The sequence below is a fragment of the Vicia villosa genome, unplaced genomic scaffold (assembly GCF_029867415.1).
Source record: "Vicia villosa cultivar HV-30 ecotype Madison, WI unplaced genomic scaffold, Vvil1.0 ctg.002679F_1_1, whole genome shotgun sequence".
Classification (NCBI taxonomy): Eukaryota; Viridiplantae; Streptophyta; class Magnoliopsida; order Fabales; family Fabaceae; genus Vicia; species Vicia villosa.
The window spans coordinates 211,483-225,375 of NW_026706001.1; the positions used below are offsets into that span (position 1 = coordinate 211,483).

General features: G+C 31.5%; 1 protein-coding gene across 1 annotated transcript; it reads left to right on the plus strand.

Annotated features, from left to right (window-relative positions):
- Window positions 1-207: 207 nt before the first annotated feature.
- Window positions 208-1,107, plus strand: LOC131639524 (MADS-box transcription factor 3-like). The gene has a single exon (XM_058910012.1). It carries the CDS (start codon window positions 208-210, stop codon window positions 1,105-1,107), a length of 900 nt encoding a protein of 299 aa, XP_058765995.1.
- The last annotated feature ends 12,786 nt before the right edge of the window (window positions 1,108-13,893 follow it).

Sequence of the window (13,893 nt, forward strand, 5' to 3'; positions counted from 1 at the left end):
TTTTATATTTGAATTTCTTAAATGTTAATCCCATGCTTTTAATTATATTATATGATAAGATAAGCAATTAAGAATGGTACTTGGTATTTATTTTGAAAATATTTCAATAGAAAAGTTATTATTTATATTCTTAGCTGATTATTTATTATTTTTAATGTTATAAAAACTTGTATCTTATGTTAACAATTTTTATTTATATTTGTAGAAATGGGTCGCGCTAAAATAACGATGAAGTTCATCCAAAATCAAAAAACTCGAAAATTAGCTTTCATTAGGAGACATAATGGATTAATGAAAAAAGTTTCTGAGTTTTCTAGAAAGTTTGAAGTTGAAGCTTGTTTAGTTGTGTATGATGGCGATGATGGTAATGCTAGACCGATAACTTGGCCACAAGACTCAACAATTGTACACTCAATGCTTAAAAAGTATGAGCAACAAAAGATTGAGACAACTCCAAAGAAATTTGATGCGATTGACTATTTTGCGAATAGGAAAAATATGGTTGAAGTTGAGATTTCCAAATTGCACAAGAAGATTGTGAGGAACAAGTATCCAACATGGAGTCCATCTTTTCATACAATGGATGGAGAGCAACTTAAAGGCTTCATTGATATTGTAGATGCTAAGATTCAAGCTTGTAATCACAAAATTAGCATGCTGAAAAATATGCAACAAAGTGATAGAAATAATTTGATGCAAAACAAAGCTCAAGAGAATATCGCCTCCTCACATTCAAGTCAACTTGATTTCAGGCATAACATTCCCCAAATGAAAGATATCTCTAATGATCCTATGGAGCTAGTTAAAGGTAATCATACTAATGAGGCGATTAATTTCACTAATTATGTTAGTTTACCTCTTATTTCATCAACAAATCAAATTAATGAACCTGCAAAGTTAGATAATATGATGGTTGAACCTAATCAAGAATGGGCTAATGAACTTGATGAACTTCTACAACTAGATGATCGGGTGGTTGAATCTAAGAACTGGGCTTCTAACCTTTCCAATTTTAAAGAATGGGATAATCAACTAAATGGTGATATTGTGAATTTGAATAGTCAACCTGATTTATTTGCGTGGCAAGATATTTCATTTATGTCATAGAATTGAAAAATAAATGTGTATTTGATTCACATGCTCTAATCAACATATGAATATTAAATCAAATAATACATTATGATTTTAGTCTGCTGGTTATTCAAATACACTAATAGAGTTATACAATATTATTATTAAATAAACTTGATTTGATTAGTGTTTATTGAATTTAGTTTTTTAATATAAAGTTTTAATATTAATTTACTCGCGCATATTTTTTATGTGATTAATTAATCCCCAGCTTTTTATTAATATATTTTAATTTGGAATTCTAAAGTTTAATTCAAATAGTTTGTAAAAATTTAACTTTATTCTATAAATAGAAAATAGGCTCCAATAAGAATAATATGAACCTATACTTTTAATGCAAAAATCTCTTATCTCCTATAAACCTATGTAAACAAATTACCGCCAAAATTACATTTATGTTCTTTTACTTTTATTTCTAATCATGCCATGTTGAATTTTTAGAGGGCTTTTTAAATGTTTTACCTCAATACTTTATTAAATTGATTAATTTAGTAATACCAAGTTGTTCTATTAAATTAATTCAAAATAATATTATTATCAAACCATACTCAAAATTCTATCTTAACATGACATGTTAAAATTTTAGAAGGAATTTTAGTCTTTTTGTTATGAATGCAACTATAGATTAATAAATTTAAACATATTCATTTACTGTACTAAATTAACTTAATAATATTATTAATAAAACATGTTCAAGTTGTATCATAATTGACGATATTGATATTATTATGTTAGTATTAATATATTTAATATTGATATATATATATATATATATATATATATATATATATATATATATATATATATATATATATATATATATATTATTTTTTAGTGTTTGACAAAATTTAATATTAGTAAATATTTTAAATTTATTATTTATTTATTTATTATTTTTAAATTAAACTAAGAATAATTATTATATAGAGACTATATTTTAAACAATATATTTTTCATAAAGTATATAAAGAGAAAAAACTTTTATCACTAAAAATTTAATCGAATAAATTATAATATAATAATTATTTATTTAGACAGTGATCTTACATTTGAAGATTTCAGACTCTCAAAACCTTAGAAAATTTCTATAAAAGGAGCATTATACATAAAATATCGTTCACATCCAATAAAAATTTACTTGCATGTTGGAGTATTTGTATGTATCACCCTTATCAAGGTGACATAAAACGAATAACGTTAGACTTGTCTGTATCTCACAAACTTTACAACTACAAGAACGATTCCTTGTGAACATGACCAACATTTTTTTAAAACATATTAATAATTTGTCACATATCAACTAGTTAGATTTAATATTTATTTAATATTAAAAAAAAAAGAATAGACCAAACTAGTTAGCCTACACTTAAAGCACTAACATGATATTCAATTTCTTTGCTTAGTGCATCTATCCAACAATACAATGAATAATGTTATCCTTCACATTAGTGTTCATATGTTTTTGAGAGAATATAATCTCTTTTTATTACAACCATGGTTCAACTGTGTGGAGAAGATGAAACATGGTGGGAGATTTGAAATGAAAAAAGAATGAAATTGTATTACATTGGCCAAAGAGGCAGAAAGTTATATATACAAGAGTAATTAACTTAATCTAACCTAATGGGCCACGGTACACATATAGAAAAGTCCGATGAACCTAAGTATCTAATGTGATATCTTTCTTTAATACCCCCCATAAGCTTGGGGTAAAGTGAATGAAGACCAAGCTTAATAATGATACAATGAAAAGGTTTAGCGTCTAAGGGCTTCGTAAAGACATCTGCGAGTTGTTGAGATGATGTGATAGGTAGGAGATGAAAGAGATTTTGTTGTAGTTTCTCACAGACAATATGACAATCCAAATCAATGTGTTTTGTTCTTTCATGGAAGGATGAGTTACTTTTAATGTGTCGAGCGGAGGCATTATCACAGTATAGGAGAGCAGGTTGCTCGAATGAAATGAATAGTTCTTTGAGAAGCCATTGGAGTTCACATACTGTAGATGCCATACATCAGTATTCTGCCTCTGTAGAACTTTTGGAAACGATTGGTTGTTTCTTGGATTTCCATGAATTAAGGGAATCACCAAGATAGATGCAAAAGCCAATGATTGGTTTCTGAGTTTCTGGGCTTGTTGCCCAATCTGAGTCCGAGAATGCCTTGAGCTGTAATGCTGTGTTGCTGGGGAAGAAAGGCCTTGGCCAGGAGATGCTTTGAGGTAACGAAGAACACGCAGTGCAGTATTGTAATGAGTATCCGTGGGAATCTGTATATGTTGACTCAACTGTTGTACAACATACGAGATGTCTGGTCTGGTATTAAGGAGATATATGAGGTGCCCAACCAGCCTGCGAAATTTTGTTGCACCTGACAAGAGTTTACCGTCGTTTGATTTGGAGGCGAGTATCACGGGCCATGGGTGTTGTGGTTGGTTCGCAGCCAAGAAAACCAGTGTTGTTCAGGAGATCCAATGTGTATTTATGCTGAAAGATGTTGATCCCAGATGCGTTTCTTACTACTTCAAGGCCTGGGAAATACTTCAATGTGCCAAAATTTTTGACGCGGAAGTGTTGGTGAAGAATAGCTTTAGTTTGTTCAATATGCTGCAAATTATTTCCTGCAATAAGTAGATCATCCACGTAAATCAAAATGCAGGTAAAATGGTGATTATTGTGTTGAAAAAATAAGGAATGGTCAGAGGAACATTGTTTAAAATTGTGAGTAATGAGGATGTTATAAAGCTTCTCAAACCATTTCCTACTAGATTGTTTCAAACTATAAATAGATTTGAGGAGTTTACAAACATGGTTTGTATGAGGTGTTTTTAATCCTTTAGGTAAATTCATATAAACATCCTCATCTAAATCTCCATGTAAAAAGGCATTATGTACATCCAATTGATGTAAATATAAATTCATGGAAGAAGTAAGGGCAAAGGCTAACCTGACTAAAGTGAGTTTAGCAACTGGTGAAAAAGTGTCAAAGAAATCAATACCTTGTGTTTGGTTAAATCCTTGTGCTACCAATCTGGATTTATTCCTTTCTATACTACCATCAAATTTAAATTTGGTTTTGTAAACCCACTTGCATCCTATGGCTTTCTTGCCATGAGGGAGATGGGTTAAAGTCCAAGTGTTATTATCAATTAAAGCTTGGATTTCATTTTGCATATCACTGACCCAAAGAGGGTCTGTAGATGCTTGTTTATATGTAGTAGGATCACAAATGGCAGTTACAGCAGATATAAAAGAATGATATGTATGAGAAATATTATGATAAGAAATATATTTTGAAATGTCATAAGGGATGCAGTTATGAGAATGATTGCAGATAAAGTCTTTAAGATATGCTGGTGCTGTTTTAAGTCTTGTGGATTGTATGGTATTTGCTTCTTCAAGTGAGGGATTAGGGTTGGTAATAGTATGAGAATCAGTGGTGAATTATTTTGTTATAGAAGTATGAGGTGTGGTTGGTAAAGTTTGAGTATTAGATGTGGGAGTGGTAGGGTTATGTGAAGGAGCAGAGGTATCTATGTTGGCAGTATTATGTGTAGTATTACTGTTAGGAATATCAAAGAGGAAAGGGTAGTTGAACTCTTCTGTATGGATACTAACAGTGGTATGGGGTGGATTAGGAGGGTAAGAAGTATAAGGGTAAATGTGTTCATAAAAGATGCAGTTTCTTCTGGTAAAAATGGATCTGGTGCTAAGGTTAAATCAAAGGTATCCTTTGATACCAGTAATGAATCTTAAGAAAAGGCATTTAGTACTTCAAGAATCAAATATATCTCTTTGTTTTGTAAGTGTAGATGCATAAGCCAAACACCTGAAGGTTTTAATGTTGTCATAGGTAGGGGTGTTTTAAATAGAAGATCATAAGGTGTGTGATTGTTAAAAGTAGGACTACAAAATCTATTAATAAAAAAGGTAGCATGACATAATGAAAAAGACCAAAGTTTTTTACGTAAATTTGCATGGAATAAAAGAGATCTAGTAACATTTAGCAACTGGAGTTTTGTTGAGGTGTCTCAACACAACTTCTAATACCTAAAGAGGCATAATAGGAAGGCATGATAAATTCTACCCCATTGTCACTTTTGATAATTTTAATCCTGCAAGAAAACTGAGTTTCACAGTGGGTTATGAAATTCTTAATATGTGCTCTAGTTTTGTATTTGCGAGTCATAAGAAAGGTCCAAGTGTATTTAGAAAAGTCATCCATAATAGTTAAAAATATTGAAAACCATCCATAGAAGGAATAGAAAGAGGACCCCATATATCCATATTAATTAAATCAAATCATTTTAAAGAAACAAATTTGCTAGTAGGAAAAGGTAGTCTGCATTGCTTAGATAAATGACACGTGTTACAAGAAGAAATTTTGCAACGTGTAATAGTAGGAAATTGTTGTGACATTGTATATAAGACTTCAATAGAAGGGTGTCCTAAACAATAGTGCGATAAGGAAATATTGTTTTGAGTTGAGCTACACTACCAGAATAACAATTGTTAAGAACAAGAAAATTGTGCCGAGGCTGTGTATGAAAGAGATAGAGGTTGTTATGTTGAATCACATGGCCAATCAACCGTATGGTATACACATCCTGAATAAAGCAGGAACTGTGGGAGAAAGATAAGGTATATTGATTTGTTTGACAAAGTTTAGAGATTGAAATCAAACTAAACTTAAATTTTGGTATATATATACCGTTGTGTAAATATAGAGATGGTGCAAGGATGATTGTGCCAGAGTATTTTGCAGTTAAGGAAGTTCCATTAGGTAGGAAAATTTGCACGGGGGGGTTATAGAGATATTATAAAAGCATGTTATATGGGGACAGACATGATGTGATCCCCTGAATCCAATATCCAAATGGAGTGTTGATGAAAAGAATTACCTAATTTGAACATACCTGAGATGACACATGTGTCATGGTTGGAAGATTTTTCAGGTTTGGCTTGTGCTTGATCCCTACAAGATTGTTGTAGCAGAAGCATAAGATGTTGATAATCTTCCTTTGAGATAACATTGTCTTTGTCCAGAGAAGAAGTGGATTTGGGTTTAGATGCATTCTTGGAGTTCTTGCTGCAATATCCAGGAGGGAATCCATGTTTAAAGTAGCAGTTTTCTACGGTATGATTGGTTTTGCTGCAGTTGGTACAAACCATAGAGCTTTTGAGGTTTGGTTTTCCTTTATTGCGAGAATTGTCCTTTTGATTAGCATAAAGAATCATTGAATTGGGGTTTGATGATATAGAAGGAGCAATTTGTTGCTCAACAATAAGAGAATAAACGCGACTGATGCTAGGAAAAGGATCAAGTAGCAGAATTTGAGTGCGAATATTGTGATAATTGTCATTTAAACCTTTCAAGATATAGGTGACGTACTTCATGTGTTTTGAGCGATGTATGGCGAAAGGGTGCGGTTGAGCCAAGAAATCACCATACTATTCGCACGATCCCATAGCTCGAAGTTAGGGTTAGAAGATGCAGGTTTTGGGAGAGTTCCATTGATGAACGCAAGTTTGTTCCTTGATGTCAGTGCTCGACCCATATATTTTACTCATATTGTGGTAATTTTTGTCGTCCAAGGGTGGTGCGACGATGGTGGCGCTGGGATTTTCACCAAGATGAAAATAGTAAAGGTTTCTAGGTTTAGGGCAGGATCAATATGATCGTTCTTGGATGGTTGTGATCCCTTGTTTGGTGTTTTAGGATCTTCTACTTCAATTTCACCCGCCATAGAAGAAAAGGTAAGTGTTTGCACGGAGAATGAAAAGCAAGATAATGAAAGAGTTTAGTCTACTGATACCATATTACAACCATGGTTCAGCTGCGTGGAGAAGATGAAACATGGCGGGAGATTTGAAATGAGAAAATAATGAAATTGTATTACATTGGCCAAAGAGGTAGAAAGCTATATATACAAGAGTAATCAACTTATTCTAACCTAATGGGCCATGGTGCACATATAGAAAATCCCAATGGACCTAAGTATCTAATGTGATATCTTTCTCTAATACTTTTCTCCACATCCATATTCCATACATAATTTCGGCTATGAAATCTTCAACATGATTTTTTCCAGCCTTTTCTTAATTTCAATATATATTCAATATCTAAAATTTATAAAATATATAATTTTAAAAATGTGTAGTTATATAATTAAATATATATTTAAAATTTAAAATTCTAATGCTTATTTATATATATTTAAATAAGACATGTGGATCTGCCCCTAATTTTAACCATGCTAATTAATTTTATATTATTTTTTAATTAATTAATTAATTAAATATATTATTTAATCATTTTATTAACATTTACGTAATACCACTATCTATAACAATCCTGTGTGGCAGTACAGGGTATTTTCTAGTAAACTATGACGTTGAGAGAAAATATTACAATATTGTATCTTATTATGCCATTTGTTGTGGTTTCAACCTAAGTATAAAGGCATATATTTCATTTAAATATTAGCTGGAAAAATCATAAATCAACCTCAACTATATAATTGCAAAGTTTCAAAAAAGCTTGATATCAATTTTCTTTACTGATGAGTACAATTTCTTTTAAATTGGCCTTTTTTTTTTTTAAGAATATAAGAAAAATAGTTCCAAATAAATTTTATAAAGGTTTGTTATCTATCAATATATTATTTTCTTAATAAAGAAATGAGTCTCATTTATATATTATAATTAAGGTTTTAAAAAACGGACCGCGACTGCGAATACAACCGCGACAAAATGGTATCAGAGCCTTATGTTGAAATATAGATAATTGGGCTTATTAGTTCATTAGTATATATGAGACAAAGGGTACTAATTTGTACACTGACTCTTTCATTTTGTACTATTTCTAATACTTTCAATAGAAGATTACTCAATATTTTCCCTTCATTTTCTCTGATATCATGAATCTTAAAATGGTACCAGAGACTGGTTTAAGATCTGGTGGACCACCTACTATTAGGTTAACATTATCAGGCCACCCACTATTTATTTCCACGCTCCAGTTGTCTAGTCCTGGGCTTGAGGGGGTGTGTTAAGAGTCCCACATAGGACAATATATGGCCTGAACATGTGTTTATAAGTGGAGAACAATCCTCACCCTACTAGCCGATTTTGTAGGGATGAGTTAGGCCCAACCACATTTCTTTACATGGTATCATAGACATGGTTTCCTCCTTGAGGCATGATTCCGCTGCATTTTTAAGAGAAAATTCGATTTCGGTTAAGTTTCTCATCTTCCTTCTCTATTATTCTTTTCTTCTGCTTCATTTATTTTATCTTACAATTACAATTTTCTTTCAATTGCATTCAAGCTTCAATTTAGCTATGGTTCTTCTGATTTTTAATTTTATTCCCTTTTCTTCTTATGTTCTTTGATTCTCATCCTTTTCCCCAAATTCTAGGGTTTGAAATTTCACTTTTGATTGAATTTCAGTTTATTACCATTTGCGCTTCCAATCGCTTATCATTTCAACTCTGTTTCTTGTACTGTATATTTCTTTGTTGAGAACTTGCAACAGATTGTTTTTTCATCATGTTACGTTGATTCTTTGAGTTCATCAGCATCGACTGTAGTTATTGGTGAGATTGCAGTTGATTCCGATCTTGCGGTGGATATGATATGAAGATTCTTGAGTTTCCCATTCATTTGTGAGTGTTGTTGTTGTCACCATTTTAGATACTGGTTGTAGAATTGAAGTTTGAGAAGGTTCTGAATCTCGCTTTGGATTCCGATTTGAATCCATATTATTGCTTCTTGGAAGAGTCTGCTCAAGTTGTGTTGGGGTTGTGAATCATCTCGGGTAACTACAATCTCTATATATCTGTGTGATTTCTCATTTTTTGAAGCATTTATCTGATTTTGATTTACTATGGTGTTGAGAGTTTTGGATCTGGTTAATTCTATGTTTTGGCTTTATGAAGTTGGGATAGTGGCTTCTCTTGTTGTTACAATAGTGTCATCTCAATTTCATAGTGGTTTCTCACATATATTATTATTCTTTCAGCATGGGAAAGTTTTTTTGGACTTTGTTATTGAAATCCCTCTAGATTTTGCAATTGTTTGGTATGTTATCCTCATGCTTCCAGTTGAAATTGGGTTATCCTTATGCTATCTTTTTGGAGCCGGTTCTAGTTGTTAGTGATTTTATCTCTATATGTGTTTCCTCTTCTCTACATCTCATTGTGCCTTGGTATTTGGAATATGTTTGGGTTTATTTGGCAATTCTCAAATTAAGAAAGTGGTTCTGGTTCACTTAATTTTCGTTTGCTATTGAACATGCTTTTATGACTTATTGCCAATTTTCAAACTCCGATCAGAATGGGATAGAGATAAGGGAATTGAAATTTTTGGAACAAAAATTAGTCTAACATTTCTCTACTGTAGACCCATAGAGATTAATGTTGCTAACAAGAGGTACTTTGTATTTGGAATGAATGGATAAGCTACTTTTAAGTTCTATTCCTGAAGCCACATAACAATTTCTTCTTGATAGTTGATGCCTACCAGATGTTAGAGTTTATTCTTCTTTGAATACCCCTTGTGCTTGCTACTGGTTATGCCTATGATTGTGAAGATTAAAGACTACTTTGGGTTCTTTAATCTACTCTTTATTACCCTGTTTTATGCAAGAGATTAGCCATATTGGCTTTGTTACATTTTTGTCATATCATGAGCAGATTGTCTTTGCTTGCTTTGTTGATTAATTAGTTGGTTTTTTTATGTGCCATTTCATCTTGAGCATAATATTGATATTATTTCTTTAATCTCTAGCCATCAATCATACTACTTGATCACTTTTAGTTAAATTATTGGTCCTCTGATATGCTAGTCATCTTTAGCAGAACTTGAGTTTTGTTGCTTCACATTATAGCCATCGGACCTTCTGACATTCACTCGTTGTGCTTCTTTCTTGAGTGATTGTATCCTCTTGATGGTTCAGCGTTTGGCTTTAAGGCATTGTTTGTGTTAGCTTCTTCCATATGGTGATTAAGCATTTTGCTTATGTTAAGTTGTTAAGCCTTGAATTTTGGCCTCTTCTTAATGGTTAAGCGTTGGATTATTACTTTCTTAAGTGGTTAAACCTTTAGTTGTGGTTTCTGTTCGATGGTTATGTTTTTTTGTTGCCTCTATATATTATATGATTAACCCCAAGATTTGAGGTTTCTTAATTCCTTTGGAGTGAATATTATGGAGACACCGGAAGAAATTTGAAGGGGCCCAAACATTGGTCAAGACTTCAAAGATTTATGCACCTCAACTACTACCAATTTGGAGTTTACCTTTTTTTCTTACTTTGATTGTATTTTTCTTATTACCCCTTTCAAGTTGGAAGTGTTGTGAACACCTTCCAACTTGCGGGAGGCTGCTGAAATATAGATAATTAGGCTTATTAGTTAATTAGTACATAAGAGACAAAGGGTACTCATTTGTACACTGACTCTTTCATTTTTACTATTTCTAATACTTTCAATAGAATATTACTCAATATTTTCCATTCCTTTTCTCTGATATCATGAATCTTAACACCTTCTGATTCCGTTATTCACTGTTTTAAAATTGATAAAAAAACTCAAACAAAACGTCGTTACGGCCGCGACAAAACGTTATGACGACAAAAAAACACCGTTACAGTCGTTTACACACTGCTATTGACAAAAAAATTTATTTTAATAGTACAAATAATATATAGCTTTAGGAGAATCAAAATATTCAACTTTTAAACTAATTTTTTTATTATAAAAATGGAATCACATTACTTTTATAGGAATCCTAATGTTTTTATAGATATCCTATTTTTTGCGCAATAATGTGAAAATTCACACCTTGACGTTTGTTATTTGCAAGACAACACCTATAATGATCGAAATTACAAAAGCCGCAACGTAACCGCGATCGTTTTTTAAAACCTTCTTTATAATTTTAAACTATTCATAAAACTTGTTTTATTTATTATTGAAAGGACTTATTACAATAGAGATATATTGAAAGAACTTAAAATAATGTATGTCCATTAATTACTATCATTTTGCAATCAAAAACATTTGGACAAGCTCCGTGCAATCCATGCAATTCAGGTTTATGCAACTTTTTTTTAATGTTTATGAGAATTTAAAGGATATTGCAAATAAACCTTAAGATATGTTGAAGCAGAAGTAAGTAACAAACGCTTTCAAAGTGGGAGGTGGTCTCGGCGGTGGACTTTCATAATTCTATTTTTTTACTACACATAATTCAATCCTTTTGATCATAACATCTATAACTTAAAAAACATGTGTTATTAAAATTTATAAAGTGATTTTAATAATTTCTCTTATATGTTATCTTTATCTTATTTTTGATGAGTTAATTTTCCTGAAGTTGCATATATACTATGTGTATTTGCATAGTTGCTTAATTGTGGTATTTTGTAAGTCTTTGATATATAATAATTAATAGGATAAATGCATGTGTGATGGTTATGCTATTTTGTGTGTTTTCGTCTTATTTCTCTCCTTCTCTCTGAAATCAAAAAGAGGGAGATTGAAATTGATTTGTCGGTTATAGCGTAGTTTTATTTGTGTTTTGATGTTTTGTCGCATTTTAGATGTTTTTATTGATCTTTTTATTGTTTTTTTATTTATTATTTTATCATAGTTGGGGTACCTAAAAAAGGCTTAAGTAGTGAAAAAAAAAATTACAAAAACAATCTAGAGATAACTAAAGAAGAAAAAATAACAACCATATAACCATAGCTAGAGAGCAGCCACCCTAAAAGAAAGCTCCATAAAAAACACTTGGTCACCATAATAGCACCAGTTAGGAAACCTGATTAGAGCTCAGACGACCAGACCCATCAATTGGAGACTAGAGAGAACTCTAGAAAAACCAAGGCCATAACACAACTCTAGGAGTAGGTCTGAAATCTAGTGCGGTTATCAGTCTAGACATCAGATAGGATACTGAAGCCAATTGGAGAAGGAATTTGATTTTAGAGTATACATACGTAGAAACCAATTCCAAGCAAAAAAATACCCGTCTCTTATAGCTCTTTCACATTTATTGACTAACCAAAAAACAATTTATCATTATAAATCAATCAAATGGTCTGTACCACAGCATGCCAAATCATAACAATATGTCTCCTACTCTTAACCTTAGAACCTAAGGATATAAAAAGCTCAAAAAGATTCTTAGGCTCCCCAGGCACGACCTTCTCAAGCCCGAACCACTTGAAAATCATATACCACACAATAGAAGTAAGCTGCATGTTAAAAATAGATGAAGGAAAACCCTAGACTTTCCCTAAACAAAAGAATTGAAAAAAGACATTTTTAAGCTTGATTTGAGTCACAACTTTGTCTCACTCAGGTCATGAATAAATGGTAAATTTGGATTTTACGCTAAAAGGCTTGAATCAATTCAAGGTTCTACCTGAATCGAATCAAAGGCACATTGACTCGAGTCATAATCATGTTTGAATCGAATCATGATAGTAGTCAAACTTTTAGAATTCATTCCTGTAATCGTGACTTGAGTCACAATTTGTTTTTCTCGGATCATGAATGACAGTCTTGACTCAAATCAAATAAGCCAAATTCTAATTTTATCATCTTGATTCAAATCACAATTTTGGGTTCTGACTCGAATCATATTGCTAGTTTTCACCCCTAGTTTTGTGCAATACTCTAGAACTTATAAAAAGAAATTTGTTCTCTCCCTAAAAAACAATTAATTTTAGAAAAAATCATTCATTTTGAAAAATAGTTTTTGCATTCTCTCATAATCTTTGAAAAACAAGAAAAGTGTTTCTTCAATCACACAAACTTTATTTCAAATCATCCTTAAAGAAAAATTTCTTTAATAAGTTGATTTCTTAAGTGTTAACAAGTTATGAATGAGATTCTTCTAAAAAGTATCATCTTTAAACTTTTACCAAACACTAATTATTGTAGTTACTGAACTCTAAGTTAGAGCATGAGTGGTAGTTATAAGGTACGTTAAAGTGTTCTAATACTTTTTGTGAAGTTTGTTTGTGCTTTCACACTAAAGATTCATATTTTGTTTATGAATTTTGGAGATTTACATTTAGTGAAGAAAAATAAGACTTTCTTCTTGAAGGGAATTTCGGTAGGGTATAGTAAAGATCAATGCGTAAAAAGTCTTGGAGTTTCTATCTCCTTCGTCATTTCAAAGACTAACACAATGGAGTTTTGGTTGGATTGAGCAAAGATCGACGCAAAAAAAATCTTGGCGTGTTTTGGTTCTAAAAGGTGGTTGACAAAATATGAGCTAAAGATCTTGAAGGATTTGCAGGCTAGTGAAGATGAGATGCAATTGAGGATGATACACTGAACTAGTATAAATACTAGTGTACAATTCTCTCTATCTCTATCTCTTTTTAATTTATGCATACTTTTCATGTTCTTCGGTTATTTATCGCTTTCTAGTATTGTATGATTTTAGAAATTTCTCACTTTCTAAAATTGTATATTGTTAGGTTTATCACTCATAGTGTTTTAATGTTTAAACTTAGGTCTGTGTTAGATCATGTCTGTCAAACATTTTTTCTGGTGATTATATATGTACAAAATTGTAATATTAGATTCTCATTCATTTATACAACTTTTTCAAACATTTCATTGTGAATTGAATGTTATTAATTGACACATTGTTTGTTAGTAATTTCATCATTCTAATTTTCATTGTATTTTTTATTCGTTGAGTAAATCGTGCAATTAGTCCATAATGCTTATTTCAAAATCT

What these genes read in the sequence shown, in the direction of transcription:
- LOC131639524 (XM_058910012.1), top strand. Translation starts at nt 208, where the DNA reads ATGGGTCGCGCTAAAATAACGATGAAGTTCATCCAAAATCAAAAAACT.